General features: G+C 38.6%; 1 protein-coding gene across 4 annotated transcripts in view; it reads left to right on the top strand.

Moving 5' to 3' along the window:
- The first annotated feature begins 257 nt into the window (after positions 1-257).
- LOC113045094 (integrin beta-1) overlaps positions 258-16,541 on the top strand; it is a 40,330-nt gene continuing 24,046 nt past the window's right edge. The window contains exons 1-15 of one of the 4 annotated variants that reach the window (XM_026205254.1): positions 260-591; positions 7,033-7,090; positions 8,653-8,738; positions 10,529-10,757; positions 10,911-11,081; positions 11,166-11,404; positions 11,627-11,782; positions 11,864-11,959; positions 12,083-12,172; positions 14,128-14,268; positions 14,468-14,670; positions 14,752-14,990; positions 15,091-15,313; positions 15,394-15,626; positions 15,721-15,887. In XM_026205254.1, the coding sequence (XP_026061039.1) occupies positions 7,033-7,090; positions 8,653-8,738; positions 10,529-10,757; positions 10,911-11,081; positions 11,166-11,404; positions 11,627-11,782; positions 11,864-11,959; positions 12,083-12,172; positions 14,128-14,268; positions 14,468-14,670; positions 14,752-14,990; positions 15,091-15,313; positions 15,394-15,626; positions 15,721-15,887 (2,331 nt within the window). In that variant the 5' untranslated portion in view covers positions 260-591. Of the gene's footprint in view, positions 592-7,032; positions 7,091-8,652; positions 8,739-10,528; positions 10,758-10,910; positions 11,082-11,165; positions 11,405-11,626; positions 11,783-11,863; positions 11,960-12,082; positions 12,173-14,127; positions 14,269-14,467; positions 14,671-14,751; positions 14,991-15,090; positions 15,314-15,393; positions 15,627-15,720; positions 15,888-16,541 lie in introns of all 4 variants that reach the window. The other 3 variants (XM_026205256.1, XM_026205255.1, XM_026205259.1) reach the window with 3 other exon arrangements.

The raw sequence follows: 16,541 nt of genomic DNA, 5'->3' as shown, positions 1-16,541 counted from the left end.
TTTTTTTTTCATCCATTAAACTAAAATGAAGAGAATAATTTCCATCTTTTTTGTTATCATTTGTTGGGAAAACGCTTTAATTATCTTTCTGGTTTTGAATTTGCTGCGACTCGTTCATAATAGCCTAAAACCTTACCAGTTGAGCAGAAAGTCAATTGGGTCAATTGAATCTGAATTCTAACCACTAGTTTGTTTGTGTCGTTCGCAGTGTGGATGGGTTGTTAGCGTTATTTCCTGTGGGCGGAGGGAAGGGAGAGGCTCACAGGGAGTCCACAGACCACAGACCCACAGACCCACATGCATTAACCACCATCCTGAACTAGGACGCGGCGTGGAAGGGCGAGTTGGACTCTCTGTCCACATTTAGTCATTTATCTGCCCCTTTGTTTGTTGTAGGCAAGGGAATCGCGTGTTTTAGTTACTTTGTAACCAGCTGTTGATTCAAAGTAGCCCACGGGAACAAAGACCCCACAGACACTGGCGAGCAGCTGACCTGTCGGACCAAACGCTGCCGGAGATTCATTTCCATAGCAAATGTGGTTTTAAAAGAGCCCCTGATAGCTTGATATATCGCCGGGGACACGTGTCAAGGTAAGGAACATCAAAATATCACGTTTTATGAAACTTTAGTGTCAGAACTGTATGTTGAATGTATTATTTCAATGGGATTTTGAGCTTTATGGTTTGATCTGGAGAGGGATCTTGGGTTAAGAACTTTGGGTGGGGATGTCCCATCGTTTGCACTTCAAAAGGCAGACGTGGATCTGCCCCAAAACGCGAGTCACAGTCTTATGCGAACAGTGTCCCTTCGGGCTATGTCTTTCCAAGACGTCTGTTATCTTGTATCTATTTGTCGCGTCTTATGTGTCCACAACATCTGTTGGAAGTCTTCCACTCCAGACGTGAGAGAGAGTCCCGGCGGGTCCGAGGGGGGCTGTGGGGGTTGAACAATGCTTTATTTGGTAGTCGCTTGTGCAAATGTGCCTCCCTGGAAGTTGAAATGATGTAGCCGGTTTTTTTGTGTGTGTGCGTGAGTCATGATCCTGTTTGGGACATGCTGAACAGATTAGACCACCAGTGATTAAACTTATATAAATGCACCGAAGAGTCATATTGTTCCTAAAAGCGCGTCGACTGGGAGAAGTTTGGCACAGCGCCAAGACTAAATATGACTTCATTTAATGTGATTAAAGGGATCGTGCTATGTTAGGAGAAATTGAATCATGTCTTTAGACACGGACTGCGCTGTGAGGTGCTCTCGGCTCAGTTTTACAAGGAAAGATCCCGCAGCGGATCTGCATTAAAACTCTCATAGCCTATATATTCAGGTCACGTGATCGTATGGAAGAATGTTGTATGGTTTAAAGGAATCCGCATTAAAATGTTTCCGACATTAAATAAAAGAAAAGAAGAATATTGAAGAATATTTTAAAGGTACAGAAACATAACATAAAGATTCCATTCATATCAGTGGCCTGATAAAAGCTGCTTTATTGTAGCTACCGAGCGGGTCGCCTCGTCTGGGCGACACCACGTGACCACCTGAATATTCTCTTTGGTTGAACTCTTTTGCTCCTTAATTAATCTTGGCTGACTGAAAATAGCACATTCCTGCAATATCCGAAAAAAAAGAAAACATGTAGGTGATTACTAAAGTTCAGACTGTCTTAACCTACAAAATTAACCTTGGTTTTATTATAGTTAAACTGTAGTCACCATGTTGTTGTTATGTGATTGTGATTACCATTTGTATAACCAAAGTTTTAATACAAATACCATGGTTAAACTATGGTCAGTGTTAATGGTTAATTTGTGGTTTGTAACCATGTTTTTTCCTGTGAATTTTCATAATTATTTTTTTCCAGTGTCATGGCATAAAGTTTGTTGTTTGTCTCTTATTCTCACAGAACCTACCCTTTTGGAAACGCAATGGTCAGCATAGTCTCTAACATCGTTACTACAGCTGTTGTTACTACAATAAAAATGGGAACTTGGTGTCAGCCACCACAAAAAGAACAGGGGCAAAATTCAAAGCTTAGTAGAAGTACATTATTTGAAGGAAGTGGTTTAGTAACATTAAATGTGGAATCTGTGTTATTGTGGTTGAAGCCAAGGCTGAAATATCAGGGATTTCTATTATTTGAAAAGGCCAAAATTCTTTAAAAAATGATAATAGATGTAATAAATACATTTTAAATTATCTATCTTTGCATGGATGAATGGTTTGGTTTTCTGTTGTCTTTTAGGATGGAGAAAAGGATAAAATGTTTTGCAGTTCCGAAATCTCTCTCTTTCTCTCTCTCTTTATTTATTTATTTTTTTGATAGAGTGACTCTTTAACTGCAGAGGGGTGTGGCAGCTTTTTCTGAAGCTCCTATCCCTGATTGAAACAAAGCTGTTTGCTGTCATATAAAAAGAAACAGAAATGGCAGGCCGCGGCTCCTCCTGTGAGTTTGTTTGTGCGTGTGTGTGCACGTTTGTGTCTGTGTAATTCTCTGTTATTAACAGCATAGTGTCTCACCACATAAGATAAGAAAGAGTTTGGAACTGAACATGTAAGGGCAACAGGATAAAGCTTCTGTGTTCAGATCAGACAGCTTTAATGACTCTGTGATGCAGACTGAAGAGGAGAAATTATTTTAATCATTAAATGTGATGAGTGACACTTGGACAGACACAAATGATTTTGAAAAATCCAATAAGCGCTGAATGTTAATACTGAACTGTATTTGTAACTTATCTTATTGTGAAATTTTCTATGTATAGTATATCTTTTTTATATACCTCCAGGTCTTCCAGTTAATGACACACTTCTCCCTGGTGACCCATACACACATACACAACTTCTCTAATAGTCCCCACTGTACATTCACTGTTACACTCAGGTGTATGTCGTAATACAGACGAAAATATCAGTTGCTGCTTGCATGTCATAATTTAACACTTACTTCACTGTAGGCATCCAGGGTCAGCTATTATCATAAGTAAGCCACTGTATATGTAGGGTGCCATGTAATCAGGTATTGTGGATATGACTGATAAAGGACAGTGTGGGTTGTAAAGGTGGGTGAGAGATGGAGTCAGAATGTGTCAATTGTTTGATTCCAATATGAATGCTGTGTTCCAGACCGGCCCTTTGACTCACTTCCTGTCGTCCCCTCTGTTATGACACATTAACAATGAGACGGGATGGGGGAAGGGATTTGGAAACAAATTGGTCATTATAATCTGAAGGCTCCAGAGTTTTTAGGCTTTTCTAAAAGTGCTAAGAGAGAACAAAAGAGACTTTGTGTTTGCTGTAATAGTCACAGTTTACTGTGAGGAGGAGTATTACAATCTAGTTTTTTTTTTATCTATCATTGAACAGGTTTAAAAAATAACTATAAAGTTTGTCAAGATTGATTTTGAGTTTAACAAGAAAAAGTTAGAAGTATTTTGAAAACCTTAGCCTCAAAATTGAATAGTTTTTTCGTTTGAATCGGTTTCAAAACCTACATGTTGATGGATACAAAATATTATGTAATAAATATAATAACATTCTAATAAAAATGTAAGTGGTTATTGCCTGTCAAAAACACTTTTTTTTGTTGTTGTTGCTATTAACTGTTATTAACTGTAAATCATATCTATTACATTATTCGTTTATGTTCATAGCACAACTGATGCCCAATGAGTAACATGGTAAAGATCAAAAGAGGGTCTGGATTTACAATAGAACGGTTTCCCAAACACTCCCCTGTCTGCCATTGTTCAGAGAGAAGAGGTCCCGCCCCAGTATCACACCACTGATCTAGAAGATGATATGTCTGGCTGCTCAAATTGATCATTTCAGCAGTGTTTTGCCTAAGGGGAAATCCAAGCCTTGCTTATAGTATTTTAACATTTTAAAAGTGATGCTGTACCTTTAATGTATTGGGAAGGTGTGTTGGAGGTGGAGTTTCCCGTAGACTGTGTCTGTCGGTCTCTGTCTGTGGTAAACAGTCGCCCATCACTTAGCGATGTGTGTGACGGAGGGGGATTGGAAGGGTGAGGCAGTTTAATTAAGGAAATGGCCACCCTGCTGTGGAGGGGGTTAATGGCCACTCTGTGCGTGTTTGTCTTGACTGTTACTTAAATCAGAATGTAGTGGATAACTGAGAACAGTCATGTAAGAACTATGTGTTTGTATTCGTGGTGCTTGCTTTCTGTATTGAAAGAGATGCTATTTTAAGACTCTTATGAACGGTGGTTCTTAATAAATCAGAAACATGCGACTAGTAGACCTTAGGCTTTTTTCTGGATGGTTTACTCTTTTAAGCTGGCTCTTTTAATGTACTGAGTACTGATTTGAATCGGACAATTCTGAAATGACATTTGGTGGATACTGAATGAATTGCTTTGTTTCAAAACGGACATGACTGAAAGTGACTCTCACTGAAATATCGGCCTATGTGAAATCTCTCTCTTCCCACAGTGTTTTTGCTATTGAATAGATGATGCATATAGCTCGCTTACAATTTCACTTTTGTTTTTCATAGAACTCAAAAAGATTGAATCGAATGACAGTTTGTGCACACTAAGAAACAAAGAAGCTCCAAGCAGCTGAAGGAGTCTCTCTCTCTCTCTCTCTCTCTCTCTCTCTCTCTCTCTCTCACACACACACACTCGCACATTAGATTTACATCTAGATACGCACCCAGACCTCAGGGCTGCATTTTCAAGGCCTTGACACACAGCGCAGCCTTGGGGAAAGCAGACAAGGCGAAATTGAGAAGCTCTCTGTCTCTCCCACACACTAATACTCTCTCTGAAGATAGTGTTACACAGTGTGACTGAGAATGAAATGGTAGGCTGAAGAACCAGCTGTCTCGCAGCTTAATCTGCCTCTGTGTCAGCCTGACAGATGAAGACTTGTAAATGTGGAACCGTCAAATAAATGACCAGTGAGGTCACTTTGAGGAGCTTATATCTGAAACTTAGACTACTATAATGTCACTGGTTTGAGATGCACGGAGCCAGAGATTTTCTGCATGTTACTGTTACTATGATGATGACATCTTTCAAAGACATTTTTCTTTAAATACTTCATTTCATCAGAAACTGTGTTAGTGGATGTTACTGAAACCTGATTCATGCATTAATGCATACAGGTCAGAGATTTGTGTTCAATATTTTTTCTTCTAATACTTCCTAATACTTTTATTCAGCAAGGATGTATTAAAACAAGTGACCATAAAGACATTTATCATTTTAAATGCTGTTATTTGTACTTTTGGCTTATTAAAACCCTGCTTCTTGCTTGTCAAACATCTTAGTTTCCATAAAAGTATTAAACAGCACAGATGTTACAGTGATGGCGATAATAAGAAGAAATGTTTTTTTTTGGACACCAAATCTGGTTTCTCAAGGATCATTTGACACTGAAAACTTGAAGTCATGACAGCTGAAAATGTAGGTTTGTCATCAAAGAGAAATCCTTCGAACGGTAGTGTAAATGTGAGCTGGATTTGGTTGGCAAATTAGAATTCTGTGTTGATGGTGTGAAGCTACCGTAATGAATCATACTGAAGCTCATATGATTCTTTAGAAGGAGTAATCCGGAAAACCTGCTCTGACACACCAATGATGAGTTCACTTCAGATAGGAACTCACCATGCCTGAGTCAGCAGCCTAGACTGAAATTTGTCAGTCTGTGTGTCCTTGGACATTTAAAGTCATAGTCGGTATGTTCTGAGCCAGGTGGAAAAACCCCCTCTCAAGTATTTTCAATTCAGACTGCAATACCTAGTTCAACCACTCAGTGTCAAGCCTACATATAGCACATTTAAGTATATCACCATTTACAATGCAGTATGAAATTCCAAAACTAATATATGCGATTGCAAAATCAATTGGCAAAGTTCATGTATGTTTAACTTGTTATTTTTCACAGACTTTAGCTAGAGTGAAGTTATAAATTACAGAGGTGTCAAAAGATTAAATATAGAAAGAATGAGTACATCTGCCAAGACAAATCACTCACTGTCCTTCATATTGTCTCTCTCAAAGCTCACACATCTGTGGAATTAGTGAACGGCAACAGGGTGCTGAAAGAAGCACTGTTTGCTCATCTTCAAGTGTTCACAGGTCTCGTGTGTGTGTGTGTAGATAGAGTAATGGTTGAGTCTACAGCAGTTCACCCACCCGTCCAGTCTCAACAGCACACATGCCTGTGTTTTGAACTAATAATATATGAGTCTGTGTTGATTTAATTCATGTCACATGTATCCTCTGCTTCAGAACAGCTGGAGTTTTGCTGGATCTGCCCCTGCTGTGTGTGTATTTCTCATGCGGGATTGTGAAAAGTAGTTAATGTGTGCCTGAAGTGTTGTTTTGGATGCTAAGTAACGGCATTGTGTGTTTGGCCTCATGTCTTTCCTAATAAGGCCAAATCAGCAGTGTTTGGCACTGGTGTCTGTCTGTACACCAGACAGATTGAGGCAAAAGGACCTCCTCCTCCTGAGTGAGGTGTTCATTGGGAAGAGCAGATCCATCGTCTTACCAAATATGGGAGTAGAGTTTCACTGTTTCTGAACGTCTGGCTTGTGTAGACGCAAAACGTTCTGTGTGCGTCTCTCTGCTATACTTATAGTAATAATAATAAGCTTTATCTTGCGCTGTAATATTTGACTTCACAGTATGTGGTTGTAAAACGTTAGACCTGCAGTGTGTCTGTCACAGTAATACAGTCACTCTAGATAAGAAGCTGTCTGATATATGAAGAATCTCTGTCCGCAGTTCTGTGCAAACTGTTGGAATGTTTTACTGTTACCATGCATTTGTGCTTGGAGAAACAGGAAGTGACCTTGTAACACTCTGCCTACACATCAAGAAGTCATAAACACATACATGTGCACACCCTTTCCTCTAAGTGTTAGTGTTTTTCACTGCTATTGGTGTAGTCAAAATGCTCCATATTTAATTCAGTTGTTCTTTGCAGAAAATAAGATTATTATTATTATAAATATTTAATTGTTTACATTGAGTTGACCCCTGTTCTTGTGTTGTTTTCAGATGGACGTGAGGCTGCTCCTGATTTCTGTTCTTCTGGGACTCAGCAGGGCTCAACTAGGTAAAAACTTCAGATTTTAAAAACATCAGATATACAGTGGGGTTCAATAGTCTGAAGCCACTAGTGAAAATACTGTGTCTAGTGAAAGTATTCTTCCTACCTCCTGTCCTACGACAGTTTTTCGGCAACCCTCCTCCACCCCAACTCCTCACTTCTTATCTATTTATCCCAAATTAGGGAAAAGGGGAGTTACTTGGGTTCGGGCTATGCTCCAGGCCCGGACCCGTCCCCCAGTACAGCACACCAAAATATGCCTACTATTCCCCTTCAGATTAGATGTAAGGGTGAACTCGTGAATTGATGGGTGTGGGAACCCTGCAGGTTTATGTGGGTTCAAAGTAGGGTAGGTGATTTCTGGGAGGGTAGTAATGACAAGCTAGCATTGAAAGCAAAAGATCCAAGCCTCCCTGCAAATCACTCTCCAAAGCCACACCTCCTTCAAAACACATGACCGCACACAGACAGACCAGAGTCTAACCAGCAACATGCTGAGAGACTGTGTTGGTGCAGGGTTGAATGCAGTGCTGTCAGATGCCGTCTCATTCACAGATGAGAAAACATTACAGTACAAAGTGCATGATATTACAATAATAACACCTTCCGTTCTCTATCGGTCTGTAATAGCATAATTGAACCTGCTGATGACGCATCATGTCGGTGTGGGCAGAGTGCACATACGTTGAAAGGCAGGCAAAGTAGCCTATCAGAGCTCTCTGGCTGCAGGATATGATTGGACAAACATTTTATGGTCCTTCATCTTCCACCGACAATATAAATACATTTAGACCACTTAACTTGGTGATTGCTGTCAGGATGTGAAGAGACTTACAACCAGCATAGCCAAAAATGTTTTTGAACCAAATCACCTAGCCTGCAATTAATTCAATCTTCGATCTTGTCCTCATCTCATGTTAAGGACGTGTCTTTTTTTTTTTCTCCAAAAATTGCTATTTGTATTTAAAACAAAGCATTTTCATACTTATCTATATGTGTTGGAGCAGCCTGACATTTGAGTACACACTGTATATATAACTTTTTTTGAAGCTCCTCTTCCAAGAACACTCACCAGAGCAGAGGCTGATAAAGTACTCGTAATACTGTCCAGATCATCTTAGACATTTGCAGGATTTTCATTCCAAGATGTGATATATCTCGGATATGGCAGCAGTGTGGAATCTAAGAAAACAACCAAAAGAAAAATCTCAAAGCATTAATGCAGAATAATAGGAATGTGATATATACATCATCTTCATCTTCTAAGTGCTGTCCCACAGTCCTGTGCGGTTTATTCTGGATTTGCCGGCCTCATGGTTTCCATTAAATCTTTAAAGAAAGCAGTAAGGATGCCATCAGTAATACAGTTCACATGACCTCACTACAGCATATGGTCACTCTGCATCTATTTTAGAATGAGAGAGTCTCATGAGAGAGAGAAAGAAGCATATTGTGTATGGCTGGCCACAGTGTTAGTTATTAAATGCTCTTTGGTTTGGATTTCCTGTGTTAGTGGTGGGAGGGAATTGAGAATGATGGATGTTTTTGTTGTGTGTGTATGTGTACAGATGGTAACGAATGCACCAAAGCCTCGGCCCAGTCCTGTGGAGAATGCATTCAGGTCGGAGAAAAGTGTGGCTGGTGTACAGACGAGGTAAGTTCAGACGAAACCATTAAAGTGACCCTATTATGGGTAATGAAAGGTTCATAGTTTGGTTTTGGGAGAGTCCAACAACAGGTTGACATGCATGCAAGGTCAAAAAAAACACTTTTAATGTCTTATAATATGCATTTATTTTTACCTACTTGCTCAAGGACTTCCATACGATTCACTCAACGATTTATTCTTCCAAACCTCTCTGCCTTTGCACGACGTTTATCTGTGGTGATTGGTCTGATTGGTCTCATTTTCATTTCATCATGAATGCCTGTAATGCCTGATAAAGCAGTGTTTGTGAGCACAGTGCTGCTTTGTGTACGGTGTTACCGGGGATACCGCTATTTTTACCGTAAAAAAAAAGCGGCACCTGGTGGCAAAAAATAAATTAGCATTTAATTCATGCTAATGGGAAAAGACCAACAAATGGGCAGGCAATATGCTAATGTTTCGTGTTAACATCAAAATTAAACTGCTTGGGATTCGTTTTAAAAATGACTCTTTCTTTTGAGAGACTAACTTTATACACAATTCACTTTCCGATTTAAAACTTTGCAGGATGTTTTCATTCACTTAGAGCTGTGTTACATAATGTGTGAAAGGTATTTTTCAAAAATCCATAATAGGGGCACTTTAAAGACGGAAATGGCTGCTTTTGCAATGATGTGCATTTAGAGAAAAATGTCACGGGGGAAACCATTTCCTGTAGTTAGATTATTTGTTTATCTTAGTCTATAGAGGACATCCTGTGAATCTGCAGACAATTCTGTCTGCTAAAAAAAATTTTTTTTGGGTGATCAAAGTATCCAAAGGAACCAGTGATTTGAAGTGACATCACCTTCTGTCCTACCTTTATTCACCTGTAGTTTTTATTACCTGTAGTTTTTATTACTGGCAGTTTCTTGAGTCATATAAGTGGAAGTGAGCACATCGTATCCCTCAGTGTTCATGAGTCAGCATCCTGTGGGATAATGTCTGTTCCTACCATGTGGAGCAGATTATGGCAGGACAGAAAGCACCAATCATGGACCACATTAACGAAAGCAGGAAGTGTACAATCATTAAACTACATGTTATGCAGGATGGGGGGCTTGAGCTCTGTTGGAAAGGTGGCCCCCTTAATAATTTCAACAGGCAGACTGCACATCCTAATCCTGACTAGCCCAACACGGCAACATTGGCTTAACCAATTACTATTTGACTAATGGCAGGCAGGTGGATTTTATTTTATTTGTTTATTTATTTTTTTATTTGAATTACTATATTTAAAAATAATTTTTGTTTTACTAAATAATCGCATGAAAAAGGTTAATTTAATTTATCTTTATTATGATCTTCATTAATTTTTTTAAATTTAATTTATTGGTTTAATTTATTCAAAATTAATATTTGTTTCAGATCATTTTCCCCTCTGGTTTTATGAACTTAACATATTGTATTGTTTTAATTCTATCCTATTAATTATTTAAATTTATTTTAACAAATATCAAAAATTTTACAGAGGTAGAACTTTACAAATTTACAGTGAATATTTAGAGGCTGGACCTATTCAATTGAATATCCCTGCTATAGATAGCTATAGTGTTATTTGATACATGAACATTAATTGATATATTGTCCTAAAAGAACCCATTTCTCTTTATATATGTTCCTTAAAACTGCTCCATCTTTTGTTAGATTAAATACTACTGATGCCATGCTCCAGCAGGTGCTGGTTTTGATGGAGTGTTTATAATCTTTCTCTTTCATGTTTCTTCTCTTCCCTAAACTCCTGTCTCTTTCTGCAGAACTTTTTGAAGCAAGGCGAGCAGAAGTCCACGCGGTGTGATGAGATTGAAGCTCTGATTAAGAAGGGCTGTAATATGTCCAGTATAGAAAATCCTCGGGGAACTGTTACCGTCAGCAAGAACCAATCTTTAACAGAGCACACAAACAGCACTAAGGATGGAGCAAAACTAAAGCCAGACCAGATCACCCAGATTCAACCGCAGAAACTCACCCTAGACCTCCGATCAGGTACTATATACTCCTTCAACAACTCCAGGAATGCTTAATTAATAATTTAGGTCATCATTCAGTAAAGTTGTGAATAATGGTCTCTATCAATGTATAATCAGTTCACTTCCCTGTAAGCTTTAGTCTGAACGCATGGTCTTCATTCTGACCCAGGTGAAGCTCAGAAGTTTGTTCTGACATTCAGGAGGGCTGAGGATTATCCCATAGATCTCTACTACCTGATGGACCTCAGCTACTCAATGAAAGATGATTTAGAGAACGTCAAAAACCTGGGAACCAAACTGATGACTGAAATGCAAAAGATCACATCTGACTTCAGGATCGGTAAGGGACCTCTGAGGATCCATGCTGGATTTGTCTTTAATTGTATTGTGCTGCATTGCTTTTATTCTTCGTCAATGTTTCTAGGCTTTGGCTCCTTTGTGGAAAAAACTGTCATGCCATACATCAGCACAACGCCAGCCAAGCTGCTAAACCCCTGCACATCAGACCAGAACTGCACAAGCCCGTTCAGCTATAAAAACGTGCTGAGTTTGACTTCCGATGGATCTCAGTTTAATACCCTTGTGAGCAAACAGCAGATCTCAGGAAACCTGGACTCACCAGAAGGAGGGTTCGACGCCATCATGCAAGTGGCTGTCTGTGCGGTACGTGTGTATATATATATATATATATATATATATATATATATATATATATATATATATATATATATATGTATATATATATATATATATATATATATATATATATATATATATATATATATATATATATATATAAAATATATTCATACAATATCATGTTTGTATTATATATGTCAGGTTTGAAGGGATTGAAGGTTAATCTTCATCTTAATTGTGCAACAGAACCAAATTGGCTGGAGGAATGTGACCCGTCTGCTTGTGTTTTCCACGGATGCTGGATTCCACTTCGCTGGAGACGGAAAACTGGGCGGCATCGTGCTTCCTAATGATGGGAAATGCCATCTGCAGGATAACATGTACACTATGAGCCATTACTATGTAAGTGTGTGTAACGTCGTTGAGTCATTACTGCATATAGAAAATATGTGAAAGTGTCTCATTTATTTTCATTCCTTCTAGGACTATCCTTCGATCGCACATCTGGTTCAGAAATTAAGCGAAAACAACATTCAGACCATTTTTGCTGTAACTAAAGAGTTCCAGCCTGTTTACCAGGTAATAAAGCAGCTATCTTTTGTCTCTACATCAATAGGCAAGTCAGATTCTGTAACACTACTGGAAATAAAATACTGCATGGGAAAAAATGCCTGGGCAAACTCTTTATATCTTTGTCTACAGGAGCTGAAAAACCTCATTCCAAAGTCAGCTGTGGGAACGCTGTCTTCCGACTCCGGCAATGTGATCAATCTCATTATTGATGCATATAATGTAAGTATATCTTGGTAACTAAAGAGGCTGTGAATCAACTTAGTGAAATTATTTTAGGGAAATGTTTAAAAAAATATATTCTTTGTTCTCGACAAGATCCTGATAAATAAAATATGGAAATATCAAAATGAAATTTACAGAAAAAAACATTGTTAAAGATATTGTAAAATATATAATTCTAATTTTTGAAAAGCTAAATGTTAAACAATTTAAAACAACTGTTTTCTATTTAATGTTTTAAAATATTCACTTCAATTCAAGTTTATTTGTATAGCGCTTTTTGCAATACAAATCGTTACAAAACAACTTTATGTTTCTACAATATTTAGTAGTAGCTTATGGTGGTGACTGTCAGTTTGTGCACGTATGACAGGATTTTTTAGAAAAATTAATACAAGTCGTAGTCAGCCAGACGATTAACATTTATTAATATTAATTAATTAATTAATTATTATATAATGCAGTCACACTTGTAGCAATATTTGTTAGTTCTGTTGTTGATTCAGGGTTAGCATCATCTGAGGTCCTCTGAGGGTCAGCATCATCTCTTCTCAGGTGTTCTGGATCCAGACTGGAGCTTGTGTAAATCCTAATTACCACGGGATGTAAATCCCATGGCAAAACATAGAAACAAAATAGAGACATCATGATCATAGCGGCTGTTCCAATTTACAATTTAAGAGATACATTATTCGAATGCTTGGCGAAAGAGATGCGTTTTTAATCTAGATTTTAACAGTGAGAGTGTGTCTGAACCCCGAACATTATCAGAAAGGCTATTCCAGAGTTTGGGAGCCAAATGTGAGAACGCTCTACCTCCTTTAGTGGACTTTGCTATCCTAGGAACTACCAAAAGTCCAGCGTTTTGTGACCTTAATGAGTGTGATGGGTTGTTACGTGGTAGAAGGCTAGTTAGGTATGCAGGAGCTAAACTAATTAGGGCCTTATAGGTAAGTAATGATAATTTGTAACTGATACAGAACTTAATAGGTAGCCAGTGCAGAGACTGTAAAATTGGAGTAATATGATCATATTTTCTTGACCTTGTAAGGACTCTAGACGCTGCATTTTGGACTACCTGTAGCTTGTTTATTGAAGAAGTAGGACAACCACCTAGAAGTGCATTACAATAGTCCAGTCTAGAGGTCATGAATGCATGAACTAGCTTTTCTGCATCAGAAACAGATAACATCTTTCGTAGCTTGGCAATGTTTCTAAGATGGAAGAATGCAGTTTTTTAAACATGGGGAAATATGATTTTCAAAATACAAATTGCTGTAATCTACAAGATTCTGTGTAGTGTTTTTTGGTCCATTAATTAATATATTACATTTTTAACACACTCTGTTAGCTTAGATAATTGAGAAGTTTCATCTGGTCTCGTTGAGATATATAGCTGAGTATCATCAGCATAACAGTGGAAGCTAATTCCATATTAAGGGGCAACATGTATATTGAAAATAGAAGTGGACCTAGGACGGATCCTTGTGGCACTCCATATTTTACCGATGATTAATGAGATGACACCCTATTTAAGTAAACAAAATGGTAGCGATCGGACAGGTAGGATCTAAACCATCTTAGAGCCTGCCCTTGAATACCTGTATAGTGTTGTAATCTATCTATGAGTATGTCATGAATGTATAGCAAATTTATTTAGGCTATTGAAAGTGTCAGGATTCAGTATCAAATGATCTGTCAGAAATCATTCTGATTTGCTGATTTTCTGCTCAATAATTTTTTTTTTTTGCAATAAAGAGTTGAAAACAGTTTATTATTAACTATCTTTACTGTTACTTTAATCAATAGAAAGTTTCCTTGCTGAAAAAAAGTAGATAACCCCCCCCCCCCCCAAAAAGAAATTGAACGTCCAAATTTTTTGTCACTTTCAAATAAATTTTTTTATTTATTTGAATAAACATGTAAATAATCCTTTCATAAATCTGTCTTCTCAGTCTCTGTCTTCTGAGATCATTCTGGAGAACAGTAGGCTCCCCGAAGGTGTGTCCATTTCCTACATCTCCCACTGCAAGAATGGAGTGAGTCAAGAAGGAGAAAATGGGAGAAAGTGCTCCAACATCGCCATTGGGGATCAGGTGAGAATAGTTAAAACCCTTTATGAAAGTTTCATCAGATGTTCAGTACTTTCCATTGGATACGATTTCCTAAATAACTGACCCTTTGCTAATTCAGGACATTTTTATTTGCTCTTCCTCTTTGAAGAAATTTGATAGCAGCATGAATAAAAACTACAAAGACTGCAAATTAAATCAGCGCTCTTTATTCTCGTCACAGGTGACGTTTGAGGTAGCGGTCACGGCTAAGGGCTGTCCATCTAATGGCAAATCAGAGACTTTAAAGATCAAGCCGCTGGGTTTCACTGAGGAGGTGGAGATCGTCCTCAACTTCATCTGTGAATGTGAGTGTCATAAAGAAGGAATCCCTAACAGTCCAAACTGTAGCGACGGCAATGGCACTCTGGAGTGTGGAGCATGCAGGTGAGTTGAAAAGGTTAGTTAGTTAGTACCTGGATATAAGACCAAATCGATGGCAATAATGTAATCTGTGCTTATTTTCAGGTGCAATGAGGGACGTATTGGCAGGGTTTGTGAATGTAGTAAAGATGAGGTCAGAACAGAAGATCTGGATGCAAACTGCCGCATGGATAACGGCACGGACATCTGCAGCAACAATGGAGACTGCGTTTGTGGAACGTGCGAGTGCAAAAAAAGAGACAACCCAGAGGAGAGATACAGCGGAAAGTTCTGCGAGTGCGACAACTTCAACTGTGACCGCTCCAACAACAAGCTCTGCGGAGGTATGACTCTGCTGAAATAACACTGTTCTGATCTGATCTTCACATATGTAGAAACCTATGTAAATGAATTAACAGTTACTAACTTTCTCCACCTTTCCAGGTCACGGTCGTTGTGAATGCAGGAAGTGTATCTGTGACGCTAACTACACAGGAAGTGCTTGCGACTGCTCATTGGACACCTCAACCTGTATGGCCAGTAACAAACAGATCTGTAACGGTCGGGGCACCTGCGAGTGCGGCACGTGTAAATGTATAGACACAAAGTTTCAGGGTCAAACCTGTGAGATCTGCCCAACTTGTCCTGGAGTTTGCACTGAACACAAGTGAGTTATTAACAGGACATTTGCTTGAACAACTGCCACAGCTAGCAGCACTAAATATATTTTCTTGTCTTTCCTCACAGGGATTGTGTCCAGTGCCGAGCATTTGGTTCTGGTGATAAGAAAGACACATGTGAGAAAGAGTGTACTAACTTTGATCTTAAAATGGTGAAGAAGAAGGAGGAACTTCCTCAGCCCAACGACCAGCCCTACATCAATCACTGCAAAGAGCGTGATGCTAACGATTGTTGGTTCTTCTTCACCTACGCTACCAGGAATGACAGCACCGTTGTGGTCCATGTGGCAGAGGAGCTTGGTAAGTGGAAGATGAAATAAGTACCAGCAGGTCCTGAGTTATATTGTTCTAGTTAACTGGTTTTATTGATAATGCTTTGTGCCTGTGTTCACAGAGTGTCCCTCTGGCCCTGACATCATCCCCATTGTAGCTGGTGTGGTCGCAGGAATCGTTCTGATTGGTTTAGCACTTCTGCTCATCTGGAAGCTGCTCATGATTATTCATGACCGCAGAGAGTTCGCCAAGTTCGAGAAAGAGAAGATGAATGCCAAGTGGGATGCGGTATGTTTCTCTGATTTCCGTTACATCTCATGTCGTATGTAGCCATTTCAATGGCCTAGAGAAAGCTGTCCGTAAAAATAACATCTACATAAAATGAATACGTAATATTTCTCGATATAGTTATATTTTCATCTCACACAGAGCAGATAGCTGGAATGGGATGTCTGGCCTCATTTTGTGGGGTGTGGCCTCTCTGGCTCGAGGGGAGGTCATTTCTGCCACCTGCTGGGCACTGCTAGTTCATTAATCCTACAGAATATTGCAGCAAAAAAGGGGCTTAGTGATCAAGAACTCTTAGCTTGGAGGTTTATGCAAATGCAGATAGGTCTATTTAAGGCATTTAAATTAATGCATTAAATGTCTTTTATCTAGAGCAAAAATTATCGATTGTGTAGCTGTATATTAGCCCTGTAAAGCCTGTCAAATAATAGTCTGGAAAATTAAGGAATCTTTTTTTATTAGTAGTATTATTTTTATTTTTTCATATTGGATTAACCAAGCTTTTATGGCCCAAATAGTATGTTGTTAAATGAAGTTTTGATAGATTCTAATGTTATTCACTGAGATCTAACAGACTGTTTACATAAAATGCATGTAAATGTCAGCTGTCACTCTATACATCCCAATAATATGTTTAGTAAGGTTACATTTAAA

Source organism: Carassius auratus, chromosome 27 (genome assembly GCF_003368295.1).
Source record: "Carassius auratus strain Wakin chromosome 27, ASM336829v1, whole genome shotgun sequence".
Taxonomy (NCBI): domain Eukaryota; kingdom Metazoa; phylum Chordata; class Actinopteri; order Cypriniformes; family Cyprinidae; genus Carassius; species Carassius auratus.
Note: the sequence above shows the minus strand (reverse complement) of the source record. Positions and strands in the feature narration are given on the sequence as shown.